At 35.4% G+C, this 16,511-nt stretch overlaps 2 protein-coding genes across 3 annotated transcripts in view; both read left to right on the forward strand.

Moving 5' to 3' along the window:
• The first annotated feature begins 2,103 nt into the window (after positions 1-2,103).
• LOC121399121 lies at positions 2,104-10,187 on the forward strand. The gene is made up of 3 exons (XM_041579054.1): positions 2,104-2,175; positions 8,898-9,930; positions 10,113-10,187. The coding sequence occupies exons 2-3, from the start codon at positions 8,923-8,925 to the stop codon at positions 10,185-10,187; spliced, it is 1,083 nt and encodes a 360-aa protein (XP_041434988.1). The 5' UTR covers positions 2,104-2,175; positions 8,898-8,922.
• The window catches only part of LOC121399505, a 34,391-nt gene continuing 27,868 nt past the window's right edge, over positions 9,989-16,511 (forward strand). For both annotated transcript variants that reach the window (XM_041580449.1, XM_041580450.1), the window contains exons 1-2: positions 9,989-11,320; positions 12,055-12,243. In XM_041580449.1, coding sequence (XP_041436383.1) covers positions 10,336-11,320; positions 12,055-12,243 — 1,174 coding nt within the window. In that variant the 5' untranslated portion in view covers positions 9,989-10,335. The remainder of the gene's footprint in view (positions 11,321-12,054; positions 12,244-16,511) is intronic.

Raw genomic sequence — 16,511 nt, forward strand, 5'->3', positions numbered from 1 at the left:
AAAAACTTTGGGGTATTGCACGAAACCCAGCGCACATCGAAATATCATTGGTACTTCTCCCATTGACTTATATCCAACCCCGACAGGTCTGGATTTTCTCATAGACTTTTCCATCCTTGGGGTTTAATACATTTTGAAAAATTCGTGATTTTTTAAAAGTCCAATTTTATAAAAATATTATGAATTTTTCGTGATTTTTGCATTCAGAGTTTAGTAAATAACCCCTAAAATATTTCTACTTTGACCATTCGCCATCTAAAACCTGACAATTGCTGTTTTAGCCTATGGGGGACCTCCTAGAAACTATTTGGAGTCAATTGGTGGACTTTGAAAAATCTAAGTGTTTTTGAAATCGAATACGATCTTACTTCGATTCGAATGATAAAATACAGTCTATTCACCCGCACAAAAAAAACGGATTTTTTTAATAAATTTCGGTTGGTCTTTTTTTATTCGAATTTCGAAATTATGAGAGTTCAAAAAAACTCCCAATACTTTGAAATTCAACCCTTGATAAATCTGCCCCTGAAATAAAAGAGGTTCTGATATACAGCTAAAAGCAGAATATATCACAAAACTTGAAAAAATCTATGTTTACGTCAGTTTAGATGTTTACCAAGGCAGTATGTGACCTTTGCCAGTCATTATGTATATTAACATAGAGATCTTACCAATCTTTCCTGTTTGACTCTACCCCAGTACTATCTGTAAAGACCACAGAGCACAGAATCAATATTTACTCTTGCCGCCTTTTGGTTCCCAATTTGTCAGTGGTGTGAAGTGGCAGAAATAATACCCTCACCGCCTATGTCTTTGGCAAAAAACGATATGAAATAGTTTTATCTGTAGCAGGCTGAAGCTCTCATCCTTCATTTTAAATTAATATTTTATAACAGATTATAAAAATAAAACATCATGTCCCAATTACAAATAATTAATTATTTTAAAGGGTCAGTGCAATACAGAGAGTCTTCTTATATTTGGCAGGTTATCAGAACATTACCTCTTGCGACAGACTTGCCTTCTCCACCGCAGACCAGGCGAAGTGCAATAGAGTAGATAGGAGTTCCTCAAAAAATATTTGAAAATTTTTGTAAATCCCAAAAAATGCTGGTGACTTTTCAGTTTTTCAGGGTGATAGGCTGAAAAAGATCGTAATTTTTTTTTAGTGTACCCGGTGTCCCCCCTACATTTCCTAACATATGGCACATAAACTATACACTGGGCTCATGTGAAGGGCAATATAACAACTCTATTTTATTTTATTAAGGTTTCCCGAGCTTGTGTAATGTAATATACTTGCTGCAACATATACGTCCATTTAACTTTAACTTCCCGACGTATGCAAATTAGCCAACGCTAGCGCAACTTCGCTTTGCTTGCTGAATTAACGCTAGTGAAAGTTCACCATCATTCGGTGCCCTGGACACAAATTTGCATTATAGTGGATTAGTGTTGTCCTGGCGAATTTTCGCCTGGCGAAGTGTGGCAATGTGAGTGAAGCCATCGCTGGACAATTTTCATCGGTTAGCAAATTTTCCCCCAGGAGTTTTACCGGAATTATTCCCCTTTGTTCTTTAAAACCAAGGTTTTTCTACATTAAGGGGCAGATTTATCAAGGGTCGAATTCAAAATTCGAATTTTCATAAAATTTTATGGTCAAAACTGTCAAATTCGACTAGGGAGTTATTCATATTAGATTCAAGTTTTTTTTAAAAAATTTGAATTCGATTTTCAAGCTTTATCAATGGGAGAGGTTGAATTTTAGTGTTCGAGTCGATTTAATTCATTGATTGAATTTCGAATTTATGGGAGTTTAGGGGAGTTTTTAAAAACTCACATGAATTCGAAATTCGACCTTTGATAAATGTGCCTCCACATGTGAAACATAAATTAAATGACTGAAAATCAATATATTGGTGCAAAACATTACATTTAATAGTCAAGACCTTCAAAAGATACCCAATACTGAAATATGATACTTATAGGCTGATTAAGGCAAAGGAGACCAACCATCTTGCTACTACTTGGGATTAAAGAAGATAATCAGATTCTGAGCTTAGGGACAAAAATAGCAACGATGAGAAACAGAATAAGGCTAAACACTGGACAGTGTAACTGGCATCTCTCTCTTGCTTATGAAAACATTATCCCATTTCTACAGGAAATTTCTTGGTGAGTTTCTTTATTATTTCTGTTCTTGACTCCACTCTGTGTTGAGTTTCAAATGGTTGTTTCATAAATAAACCCTTTATGGCAATTTTACTTTACTGTTTATTGTTTTAGGTTAGAATTGATCTTTCAAGAGCCACAGGTTGTCAATCCCTAAAATCAGAAATCTCCAATGTTGGTGTTCCCTTCAGACTCTAGAATGAAGTTTTAGTGCGAATGAATCAGAAGATAATGAAGTGAAGTGCATTTAAGATGGGGAAATGTTGTAGGTGTCATAGTACATTAAGGGGGTTATTTACTAAACTCCAAATGCAAAAATCACAAACAATTTGTCTGAATCAGAAAATCCAGCATCTCAGACCTGTCCAGGTTGCCTATAAGTCAATGGGAGATGTCCCAATGATTTTTTGATGTGCGCTGGGTTTCATGCAATACCCGAAGTTTTCGGGCAAAAAAAATAAGAAATGTGAGTTTTCGGTTGAAAAAAAATCGTAAAAATCAGATTTTTACCGGCAAAGCACATTTTTGGGAAAATGTAATAATAAATAAGCGTAAAAAAACAGAGCAGATTTGATCAGAGTTTGTAGCAGAAAATATTGAGATAAATTCGGACTTAGATAAATAACCCCGTAAATTGAATATAATAGGGCTACTATTGCACCCAGATTCTGTCAGTTGTATCTGACTTCAGCCGTTATTCTCCTGGTTTATTTCTTCTGCTATTCCATTGTGCAATGTGACAGCAACAGGAGGGAAGATATAGCATTTTCTGTTTTCATTTCAACCCACGTTACCGAAAATAGTAGAATGTAGATTTTCTAAACATAATAAATGTCAATGTATTTCATTTTTTCTTTGTTTAATGTATGAGATGTTTTATTTTTACTATATTATTCAGAATATTAAAGGGTATGCTCACCTTTAAATTAACTTTTAGTATCATGTACTGAGAGTGATATTCTGAGACAATTTACAATTGGTTTTTATTATTTGTGGTTCTTGAGTTATTTCGTGTTTTATTCAGCAGGTCTCAAAATTGCAATTTCAGCAATCTGGGTCCAAATTACCCTAGCAACCATGCATTGATTTAAATAAGAGACTGGAATATGAATAGGAAAGGGTCTGAAATGAAAGATACATACAGTAATAAAGATTAGCATTAACAATAAGGGGCAGATTTATCAAATGTCGAGTTGAATTTTCGAATGAAAAAAATTAGAATTTCAAGCTATTTTTTGTGTACTTCGACTAGGAAATAGTCATAAAAAATGTTGGGAATAACTTGGAATCAAATTCAATCGAATGCACTATTCCTTCAATCCGTACGATTTGAATTCTGCCTAATACGGACCAATTAGATCAAAAATGGACCTATTCGACCAAAAAACTTCGACTTCATTTCGGTTGTGCTTTTTGAATTCGAATTTTTAAGTTTTTTCAATTCGAAATTCGACCCTTGATAAAAATGCCCCCTAATATGCCTTACAGAGTGTTTGTTTTTAGACGGAGTCAGTGACCTCCCATTTGAAAGTTGGAAAGCGTCAGACGAAGAAGGCAAACAAATCAAAAACTATAAAAAATAAAGACCAATTGGAAAGTTGCTTGGAATTAGCCATTCTATATCATACTTAAAGTTAATATAAAGATGAACCATCCCTTTAAGGTCGAAATACTTTTATAATTCTCCTGCCCCATCAAAGTTTTAAAATCCAAGGCATCTGGAAAAATAATAATTATATTGGGTTCTGTTAGCCAAATGGCTAGTCTTGAAATTAATTTTCAGTACTATTTAGATTATATCTGTTTATTTAAGACCAATTATTATTTTCTTTTTTTTTACATTGACATTTTTTATATCTGCATATTAATTTTTGGTACCTGAGCTATTGTTTGGTTGCTATGGTTGTATATACCCTAGCAACAGTGGTTTACATGACAAGCTGGGGGATGAAAAGGTGAGGGTCTGAATATATATTGTAGTAAAAGGGGTAATAACAAATATTTATAACAATATCCAGTATCAGGAATCCTTTACTCATATATTGATGGGGGTCAATAACCCCAGCAGCCAGATAACATTTTAAATTTAAGGGTGGAGAAAGGCAGAATTTAAAGGCACAGAAAAAAAACCCATGCTAATTTTAATTTTAAGGCAAACTGCAGTTTATTTTTTATTCAGGACTCAATTCATGTTGGTTCAAAATTTGTGGTTACATGCAAATACCGAATGCTCCACCAAAGATTAGATTAAATACTGAAACACATGTAAGCTGTTTTATAATAAAACTCATACAGTGGAAAGTCATAAAAGCATTTCATGGAAAAAATATTTGCAAAACAAAAATGTCTTCTGTACAAAAATGTTTCCATTTGGCAAATTTAATATAGCTTTTGGAAAACCAGAAAGCGTGTGGCGACCAGTGGAAGGCATATTGAATTTTATAGTTTGCACCAGTGCACAGTGTATGTAATAAAACTTCTTATTGGAAAAATCATTATTTGTATGGCAAAACAGACCACCATAAAAAAATGTAAAAGCCTTAATTTGCCTATTATGTAGATTTTTTTTTTAAAGTGCAACATGTGTGAATAAAACAAAAAAAACATGTTGTCTAAGTTGCCCAAAACATAAAGGGCTCTGTTCCCTAATTTCTGCACTTGATATTCTTGAAACTATAGCTGAATGGCAACTGGTAAACCCATATTTAAAGTAAAGTGCAGGAGCACCCCCAGTGATTGTATTCACTTACCAGATTCCCCAGGCCGTTGCTCCTATCAGCAGAAAACTCCACCGGCCTGGGACTCTTTTCAGTGAGCACCACTGAGTGAATCTCTCCTTCTGCTTCTTCTTTCTTCTACACTGGGCCTACGCATGTGCAGTAGAGTGAAAAGGTCAGCTTTTTTGTTAAAGTTTGGCTTTTCCCTAAACTGAGCATGCACGACCACATGAATAAAGTAGGAGGAGTATCACTCCAAGGTTCTTGTTGAAAAGAACTCTGGGCTGTGGCAATGTTCTGCTGATAGGAGCACTGGCCTGTGGTATCAGGTAAGTAAATACAGTTACTAGAGGGTGCCTAACTTTTGGGAACCCCCCCCCCCACACTGATATTTTGATTTTGATTTTTCTTCTCCTTTAAATGTGTTTTGGTACAGGTATGGGATGCGTTATCTGGAAACCCGTTATACGGAAAGCTCTGAATTACTGAAAGGCCATCTCCCAAAGACTCCATTTATCCAAATATTCCACATTTTTAAAAATGATATCCTTTATCTCTGTAATAATAAAACAGTAGCTTGTGCTAAGACATACTTGATCCTTACTGGAAGCAGGACCAGTTTATTGAGTTTATTAAATTTTAACAAGGATTTTCTACTAGACTTAAAGGAGAACTAAGTTCTCCTTTAAGGTATGAAGATCCAAATTACTGAAAGATCCATTATCCAGAAAGCCTCAGGTCCCAAGCATTCTGGATAACAGGTCCCGTACCTGTACTCTAAAGTCAAATTATAGAAACACCACTTGTGACAAACAAACCTGTGACCTAAGATATATACTGTATCATCAGATCATCGGAATGTAGCAAGGAAGAAGGGTCCACACACACAGGACTTAAAAGTAAAAAAATGGTGTTTATTCAAGTGAAGGGAGACCTGACGTTTCGGTCAGCAGTCTGACCTTTATCAAAACACGATTTTTTGACTTTTAAGTGTTGTGTGTGCGGACCCTTCTTCCCTGATGAAATAAATCTTGGGATATATATATATATATATATATATATATATATATATATATATATATATATATATATATATATATATATATATATATATATATATATATATATATATAAAAAGCAGTCTGAACTGATGACATTGGAAAATATGAGCACTTCACTTTTGTACATGATGTAATTATTGTTAATTCGGTATTTACATCAGCCATATATCTAATCCCAAACTGCTGTTGGTGTCCTGCTTTAACAATTCCAGGAGAAGTGAGAAATATCAGAAAGACAGCAGTCTAAGGGGCATATTTATCAAGGGTCGAATTTTGAATTGAAGGTTTTTAACAAAAAAAACCTTGATTTTTCAAAGTCCAACAATTCACTCCAATTAGGTTCTAGGAGGTCCCCCATAGGCTAAAACAGCGATTCGGCAGGTTTTAGGTGGTGAATGGTTAAAGTTAAATTTTTTAAGAGACAGTACATGATAAATAACAATATTCGAATTTTCAAATTTTTTTCGAATCGAATTCAGACTTTTCCCTAGTCGAATTACACATAAAATAGCTAGAAATTCTAATTTTTTTCATTAGAAAATTCACCTCGACCTTTGATTAATCTGCCCCTAAATGTCACTTGGGGATCCAAGGGGGTGCTGTGTTTTGTGCAGGTGGAACAGATAAAAGTGATCAGGAATAAGCTGAGAGATGGAAACAGGTTGTTAAGGCCTAGGAGAACATGAAAAGGAGGCCTGTTTCTGTATGGATGTATGTGAGTTGCATATGAAGGGTTTATCTTAGTACAAAAAAATTATGGTTTCAATCATAAAACAGGACCTACTTTCCAGTTTTCTAATGATTGCTTATAAAAGCCGATTAGAGAAGGTTTGCTGATCTCTGCCTAAAAGTACAGTAGAATTTACAAATTTCCAAAAAGGTCTTCAAATACATAGTTTGTGGGTCAAGTGGCCAATAACAATGTAATGCACTGCTTAACTATATGTCAGATATTTTATGTGTAGGTTTTACAAACTCATTTCATAGGGGTCCAATAATAATTAACAAACAAACAAACAAACAAACAGAACAATAACCTTCCGCACATGGCTGGATGGGAAACACACTTATTTAAGTAGGGATGCCATCTTATCCTTTTTAAATCGGACACATAAAATCCTTATACCTTGGGTCACCAGATAATCCTGTGGTTTCCAGAGAGTTTTTAAAAATATAATCAGCATCAGGTGACATCTTAATACAAGATATCACACGTTTTTGTTTATACATATGCTGCATATTTGATGTTGCATGTGTATTTGAACTTCTAATTCATTGTAGGTTTTTTGCTAAAGAAATTACCATTTATTACATTTAAGAACATTGAATGTGTCCTGCATTAAAGGGATAAGCTGACAATTACAATTGCCTGTAGCACACAGCTCTAAATGGTTGGTGTGAGCTAAAGTTTGATGCCATTTGTCACTGGCAGATCTTATTATATCAGGCTTTTACAACTGGCTAGGACAGCAACTGATTCATATCATTGTTTGTGGTGGGATCTATCAAATGAGCTAGCTGTATATTTGAGCAAAGAGTGGTCACAATGGGGTAAACTTCCTGGTATCAAGAAAAAAGTCCTCTTGTTGAGAGATCTGGTAAAACCCTAGTCTCAGGGGCAAAGCCAGATAAACTTTAAGTTAAATGGGGGTACAGTAAATCTATCTTTCTTTGATAGTCAAATAATCTTTTCCACAAACACCACATGAAAAAGGTTTTATTGCACAGTTGTATTAAAGTGGTATAGAGGTATATTCTACATAATAAGACAATACATACATGGTCTCTAAAAATGCATACTTATTAAATTCAGGAGTTTATTATAAATCCATTTTAGTTTGGTTTATTGGTTGGTAGTGCTGTACAGATCAACCTCCCTTCCTGCATCAGTGCAGCAGTTTCATGGTTTGAGGTAAAGTGTTTTCTAAGATAGAAGTGATTTCCAAACCAATAAAAAGTGGACACTTACAAAAATAAAAAAAAGCACAAACAGCGGATAATTTATTAACAATCGTAGCTTGGGTTTCTGGTAAATCGTTGTAAGAAAACACACATTTCTGCATTTTCATTGTAGTATTTATAAAGGTCTGTCAATTATTTTTCTTCTGAAAATGATGGCAGAATTGTATACAATCTCAGACACTAGTGTAACCCATTTATATTAATGGGACTAATTCAGCCGGCTAAGAGTTTCTGTTTTGAAAAATTGTAAAAAATGTTGTGTAAAGACTAGAGGGATTCTATACTGGTTTTATGCAGTTTGTTTAAACCAACACCTCTTTTATGCCAGAATTTTACAATTGTCCAAATTGTGTACAAAGCTTACACCTGTAAATGGTTTTACAGAGAAAACTGAGGGGTTTAAGTGCCATTGTTTGGTGTATAACTGACAATTTTAGTAAATTAAGGGAAAAAGATAGAGAATCAGAGATGGCAGGCTGCAAATCTACTTTGCAATAGTTGGGAAAAACTCGGTGCTCTGGGATAAATTGTAAATGACTCACCAAATAGTAAATGTGGTCCGGGTGCTCCAGCCCCAGACCCCAAGCTTTAGGGAGTGGTACGGCAAAGGATATGTAGAAGAGACAAGGCCGACACTCGGATGGATCCACAGGACCAGAGAAAATCATTTAAAAAAATATTCTTATTTGTACAAAGTTTAAAAAATGTATATTTGCATCTCCATCCGCCTGCAAATCTACTTACCACTCACTTTATTACTTACTATCACACAAGCATTTACAGAAACACAAGGAGGTTCTTAAAAGTGCATTAGGAGATAGATATTCAATTGTGATGCATGTACTATTCTCTCTCTCTCTCTCTCTCTCTCTCTCTCTCTCTCTCTCTCTCTCTCTCTCAATTGCCTTGGTGTAGAATGGCTAGCTTCACATTACATTTTCAATAATCAAAAATGACTAACCTTGTTTATCTACTTACTTTATAGAAAGCCATTTGCCGTTTGAAAATTTATGAATAATGTTGCATTAAAAAATCCTGGAATGTCTGTCTCCTCTAATTTGGATTCTGAGCAAGAAAACGAAAGTGAATATTCTTGTTTGTCTAAGTCTGAAAAACCAAAGGAAATAGAAAACAATGAAGAAACTGTTCAAGATATGCAATATGAAGTAAAAACTGGATCATGTGGGCACAGCATTTTTCCTACTTCCTCGACACCAGAGGTATCAGAAAACAGCACTTTAGAAGGTGCCGTTGCTGTTTCACCAAGTAAAAGTAAAACACAAATTAATTATAGTGGAGAAGTGACAGCCCATGTAACATCTGACAATCAACATCTGAACTTGCAAATCCGCAATGTTCCCTCTTCAGATAGTAGAACCAAAGTTGTAATAACCAATAAGAAGTCTCTTAAGAAGAGTCGTAGTTACCATGACAGTCAGCATCAGCAAAGCCAACACAATGTTCACAACAAAGATACTTTTGTAGATGATGTCAATGGAAAAAGAAAGGAAACCCCAAATAAGCAGACTTGTAAAATGCCTTTAATAAAAGTAGAGATTACAGGAGAAGGTATTGAAGTGAAGTATAAAACTATTGACCGTCGTCTAACAGTTCACATTGAAAGAGATAATGAAAGGGAAGAAAGAGAAGTATGTTATTCTCATAGCAATAATTTATTGCGAGGAGGGTCCAGGAGCTCTTACAGTTCAGATTATAATCATTATCAAAGAGAAGACATTGTGGTTCCTGATTGCTGTATAGATATTCCTCCCCCAGAAGAGTTTGCTGATGGAAGATCTGCATCCTCAAATACTAATGTCGGAAATGAGGCCTTAATTCAGGATGATTTGGTAAGGGAATCCAGTTCTATACCATCAATATTCTCTTCCAATTCTGAGTCAGAAACTGAGAAGAGACCAAAAAAAGAGGAGTGCTCCATAACTGAACACATGCCACTGTTAAACAGTAGACTTTGTTTGTCGTGTTTGAACAACTGTACCCATTGTTCTCCACTCACTGTGAAGCCATATAATATGAGTTGCCATCATATTTCATCAATCTGCCCAGAGAAAACAAACTCAAATCCATTTGATTGCAGTCACCATCCAAACAAAAACTTTTTGTTTGACTCTAAAGCAGTCAGAAGAAAAACGTGCCCAGAAATCTATTATAATCCACAAATACATTCTTACAATTCTAGACATGCTTTTTGCAAAAATACAGACCAGCCTTTGGCTTCCAGCATTCTACCCCCAGAACTGTCTTCTACCTCTAACTCTTGCACTGAAAGATGTCAATCATCATCATCAATCAAACATCATGCTTCTCTTGAGCTCTGCAGATCATTTACCACTTCACCTTGTAGACACTGTGTATATACCCAGCATGAGCCAGAGTGTAAATCCATTTTATTTCATTCAGAAATGGCAGCTTCACACTTTGTGAATACGGTTGAGGATCCTTACTTTGTGAGCAGTTGTTCTCCTAGTTCAAAGCTAAAAACAATTCGACCAGATATTTGTTCTCTGTGTTCTTTGCAGAATTTAGAGATCAATTATGAAGAAGAGGACCATGAGGACCTAAAACATAACGAAGATCACATTGACTTCACTGAAAGTGGATTTGATGAGGAAATGCAAGATGGTGATAATGTTATCGAAACCCAAGAGTATTCAGAATTGCTAAATAAATGTCTTTTAATTCAAGTTACTCCACCCTCAAGAGGTGCTTCCAAAGAATATATTCTTGAGAAAAATGTTTATACTAAACACCCAAATGATTGTGTGCAAAATTCTGTTTCACAGACATCGGAAATATCTCAATCAAATTCAACAACACTTGAAATGCCACAGAGGAAGAGAAGAGGATCTGTTGTTACTGTCGTTACAGGGGACCTAGAGCAAAGATTATTAGTACAAGGAGAAAACAAAGCTGCCAGTGGTTCTATTTCATCTCAAGGACATTGTGAATTGCATAAAGATATTCAACAATCTCCATTTGGACGAAGAAACTCTGTTTTAACACCTGTCTTAGATGTTGATGAACCAGAACTAGAAAACAAATTACATGGTTCTTTTGAGGAACAGAGTCAACCCACACTTAAGGATATTTCTTCCCAGACACAGTCTTTTGACCCTTTTTTATCAGTGGAAAATCAAAGCAACTTTGAGGACATTCAAGAGACTGCTGGTAGAGTAGATGGATGTAGTGATGTGAATTTTCCAGCTGATGACACATCTCCGAGAAATAGTTCTGACAGTGCAATACCAGGAACCTCTTTTGAGTCAGGAGCTGGTCAACTTTCATCCTTTAAAAAATCAGATTCTGAAGAAAATGGAGTCAAACGTGCTGAAAGAAAAGACAATCCTTGTGAGAAATCTGAAACACCAAAGCAGTTTGATAAAAAAGGTGAATATTCCTTCCAATTTTTTGTTTATATGAAATCTCACTTTTAAAAATGGGAATTCCCAACTCAATCTATTCCTTGTGGTGAGTTTCACCTTGTGGTGAAATATAAATATATAAATAACAGTGATTCATAACCTTTTTCAAGCTAATTCCATATTTGTTTTTGACCCAGATTTTCCTGGAAAGAGTCACTACAGGTACGGAGCCTTTAATCCAGAATGGTTCTGTTAATTCTAAACTATTTGGATACAGTTTTCCAATTAATGGATCTCATATGTGTAAAAGAAACCTTATGAATTCTCTCCATATGCATGATATATGGAGAGAAACACTTGTGTAACATACCAATTCCCAATTCCTGTTAATTTACAGGGAAAGTATTGCATGCCACTTGTTGGAATTTTGTTTGTTTTTCTACTTCATTTTGCAGATAGCAGTCATGTAATGTTAAAAAAATGTCATGTATGATACTAGCAATATTTTAGAAATCAATTTAGTAATATGATCATATAGGACTAAAAAAGTAAATCAAATGGTAAAACAGCAAATATGATATTAAACAGCTTGTTTAAGAAGCAGATTTGTTCAACATCTGACAACTTTGACTGTTTTTTTGAAGAAATCATGAATCCCAATTCCAGTTTCCAGATTAAAGGCTACTGAATGGTTATTCTTGTAGAAGTCAGTGGGAGTTGTATTGTCATGACGGTAACAGAATTTTCTTTAAATATCAGATGCAAAACCAGAATTTGTCAACAAACATTTGAGATTACCTAAGGAATCAGTGCTCAAAGAATCAAGGGTATGTGAAATTACCCATGAAGAAGATCGATGGGCTAAGAAAAGAAAACAGTTTAAAGAAACCAAGAACTGCAATTCAGCAGGAGGGAGTTCGGTGGCAAGCATCATCACAGAAGAATCAGGTTAGTAAAGAAAACTCAACTTAGAATTACCTTTAGTAGTTGAGTTTAGTGATGAGCGAATATTCCCAAATTCATGAAATGGCATAATGCTGCAAAACACATTAAAGTCAGGTCAAGACTTTTTGCTGCTGCCACATTGTCTAGCTTTGCTTTTCTATAAAAGAATTCTCATACTGATAGGATCTGGAAATTCACTGCCTCTGTTAGATAGGCTTAAACCAATCATTGTAGCCAGTTTTTAAAGCATGCACTGTCCTGTCAATGTAGATATCGTCTGTATTTTGTCTACTTTAATTGCAATTGTAACAATTCTAATTCACAATCTAACAAGCTGGTATAAATATAAACATGAAGTCCATTCAGTTTACGTTTTCTGCTGCTTGATTAAATGTTAATTGTCCAGTTATGCCACATGTGCCATGAGACTAAGGCTGAGTTAAGGTGGATAAAAAAAAGAACTGGGTCATGTAATTACTGGTTAAGAAAAGAAGTAGAGTGGGAATAGAGCTTCCTTAAAATGAGCTACACAGACCCAGACAAGTCTGGAAATGGCTTATTTTGCAAGTGATTAGCCTATTTAGCATTGACTAAAATTATCTCATGTTCTGCAAGTTCAGTGAGAATCGTGAAGGACTATACAGCTCAGTTTCTAGCTTGATTGGCCACCTTGGCCATAACTGTTTTTGCTATAATTGCACAAACCTATTATTTTGTAACATGGGGGTATTATTTATATTCAGAGGTCTATTTATCATCTCCCCATGTCTATGGACTACGGACCATCTAAGAATGCATTGCAGGGACATTAATAACCGAGTCACGTGAAGATGACGTAAGAATTAAAACACGCCTTTTTAAATAATCATTCCTTTTTTGTTGTCAATCTTCTTGGAAATAAACTCAAGCTATTCCATGAGAAATGCAAGAACATACAGTAAAAGCTTACATATAATTTATCATCTTTATCATCTTATACTATAACATACATTGACTCAAATCCCTTTTATGTATTCCTACTGCAGCCTCCATAAAAACAAAAGCCAGAGGGCACACTTCATCTAATATATCATTGCGTGAGTGGGTTGTTATACCCTTTACTCACCAAAAACTGCTGGATACAACCATAATTATAGAGACATACAATTCTTAATTTTTGGAGGTCAGATATGGACTAGAATCAAAAACATTTGGAAGGGTCCCTTTATTCTACTTTTCATTGCTTTTGAGGTTTGGGGTACTATTTTAACATGTGAACCATGTATGTATGTATATATGGGTTATTTATAGAGCTCCAAATTTTTCTGGTCAGACTTTTCTGAGAAAAAAACTCAACTTTTTCTGGATTTTTATTTAAGTCCAATGGTGTTAAAAGTCAGATGAAAAGAGTTAACATGTTAACGTCAATGGCAGATGTCCCGTTAACAATTGGAGAACATTCTGGGTTTCCGGGTTTCAGAAAAAATTGTAGCTTTCAGACAATTTTACAGAAAAAAACCCCATTGGTTTTTGAGTACAAAATCTGAAAAAATTCAAGGATTCCGATTTTTTTATGATTTTAGCAAGGCTTTTTCTGCACAAGAAACATTTGTGAAAATATATTGATAAATAGGGGGGTAAAGTCGCGGATTTGGTCGGAGTAGTTTTCTGAAAATAGTGAGATATATATATATATTGATAAATAACCCCAATTGTCATGATTTTTAACTGATTTATGCACATTTGTACCTATCTACATATTACATTATTAAAAGTAAAATTGTTTTTACTCAGTTTTAATTTGTTTGGTTACAGTTAGGTGGGACAGTCAAGTCTACCGCACTTGAACTTCAATTACCATGTTCTGTAACTAGAAAACATCCTGTTTTACATTATAATGTTGGAGTTGTTTCATGATGATGGCATGTTCTACAGAATCACTTCTCTTTCTTGACTATTATGTAGTCTTGTGGTGTCTTGCAAGTGGTATAACAGACAGCCCATAGGGCTTGTGGAGGCAATGAATAAGGCTATACGTTAAAGGCAGATGTGTTTAGTTTCTAATGTTGTTGATTCAGTATGTAAATATATTTATTATTCTATATATATGTTCCATGATCTATACATATATTTTCCATGTTAGAAATCATGAGAGAAATCGGAGAAATTGACTGTCTTACTGTGACATGTATAGCTTATGCGTTGGCTGCTTCAAAAGACTTTGCAGCTTATGTAACCATCTGTTATTAGCACTGTGTTTTTAACCAGATCCCTGATGATTCATACATCCAAATAATGCTTTCTGTAGAAATGAAATAAACGCAGCGTGGATAGGATAAATATACGTTTTTTTCAAAGTAGCATTTTTCCTGGATATAAAGGCGGCATGATGCCTTAACCATGTTCAATGGAGAATTCTTCATTGCAGGATGAACACCAAGGTAATTATTTTGTGCTTGTGAGTTTTCTAATCTGATCTCGGGTCTGTGTGGAGAAATGTGCATGACAGGAAAATTAGTGGGAGTTTATTTTGCTCTGTACGGCTCTGGGGTAGAAAAAATGTGGCCTCTGTTGTGCTTGACACAACACACAACCTATAAATTCTGCAATGCCACTTTTATAATGGATTAGCAAATGTCTACGTTGTCTCCATTCTTGGGTGATATCCATTTACTAAACTGTAGCGAGAGATCAATCTTAGTTACAAAGTTGTAATCCTTTTGTTAGCAAATGAGTTTTTATCAGGAGTTGGATAGAGCATTGTCAGTAATAATAACTATTTTTCCTTGTTGCTGCTTGCATGCTTGATATCTTTCTCTTTAACGTGATCCTGGCAGCTTCCTAAAAAAACATTTGGTTCACCTAAAAATATGGCCAATTTATTGTGCAAATGCTTTTGCCCTAATTGGTACTAATCTTTAACATTAAGTCAAAAATAAATAGCCTGTGTCCTTTCCTTCATTGGTAGAGATAGTGACTTTCATATGACTGACAGGGAAGGGTTTGCTTTGTACTTAAAGAGGCAGAGGGTTTGTTATATTTAAAAGTACCACACGGGTCTTCAATCTGCTTTTCTTTCTTTGTCAAGCCACCAATGTCTGTCTCCTAATTAATGTAGACTAAGGGATTCATTTAACATCTGTCAGATCCAGAACTCATCAATATAGTCCCACAATTGCATTGTGAAAATGCATCTCCTAGAATGACCCTGCCAAGTAGTTGTTGTGGGGACTGAGAATTGTTTTTCAACAGCTGGAGGCATGCAGGTTGAAATGCCCTCCATAACTTTGTCTATGTAAACAAAAGTGTGGCTCTCAATGTGTTAATCTATATTCCAATGCAAGAACGGGAGCTTGGAGTGAAAGCTATTCTCTTGCTCCCTCTCTCTCTCTAGCTGTTAGGGTCTTGGCGAATGTAGGTACCGTATATACTCGAGTATAAGCCGTCCCGAATATAAGCCGAGGTACCTAATTTTACCTCCAAAAACTGGGAAAGCTTATTGACTCAAGTATAAGCCTAGGGTGAGAAATGCAGCAGCTTCTGGTAAGTTTCAATCAAAAAATTTAGGGTTTCTGCTCCCATTGGAGGTGCCGGCGACCATTCTTGGACGCCAGCGAATATTCTTGGAGACTATTCTTGGACGCCGGCGACTATTCTTTTGCGCTTGACCCGAGTATAAGCCGAGGTAGAGTTTTTTAGCATATTTTGGGGGCTGAAAAACTTGGCTTGTACTCGAGTATATACGATAGGTCTGGCTGGCTGCAGTGGCTCCTGAAAGACACCCTACACAGAAATATATTGAGAGCAGGTCTTGGCATCTACATAATAACAGTATGGTGGACACGAAAACACATGTGACCATGCTGCACCAAATACACAGCACTTTCTACTTTATATATACTTACATATAAATATACATATAACAGATATTTTAAGTTGTTTATCTCTAGCTGTTGTTGAATTACATTTGAACTGCAACAAAAGACCTAAAGCTAGAATGAATGATGGGTGGGTTTTCCAATTAGAGTAGATTTGCCTTTCAGTGGCTGCAACACTGTATTTAATATTGCAAAGCCCTAAGTCCAAATAGTAAATCCTTAAAGTGATCTTAAGTCTTACTTACAAAGCCCTAAAGCTGGCCATAGACGCAAAGATCTGATCGTACGAATCCTCGATTCGTACTATTTTTGGACCAGTGTGTGGAGAGTCCCGACATTTTTCATCCCACAGAGATCGGTCGTTTCGTCAATCGGATAGGTTAAAAGATTTCTGTTGGCTGCGGGTAATATCTC

Source organism: Xenopus laevis, chromosome 1S (genome assembly GCF_017654675.1).
Source record: "Xenopus laevis strain J_2021 chromosome 1S, Xenopus_laevis_v10.1, whole genome shotgun sequence".
NCBI classification, from domain to species: domain Eukaryota; kingdom Metazoa; phylum Chordata; class Amphibia; order Anura; family Pipidae; genus Xenopus; species Xenopus laevis.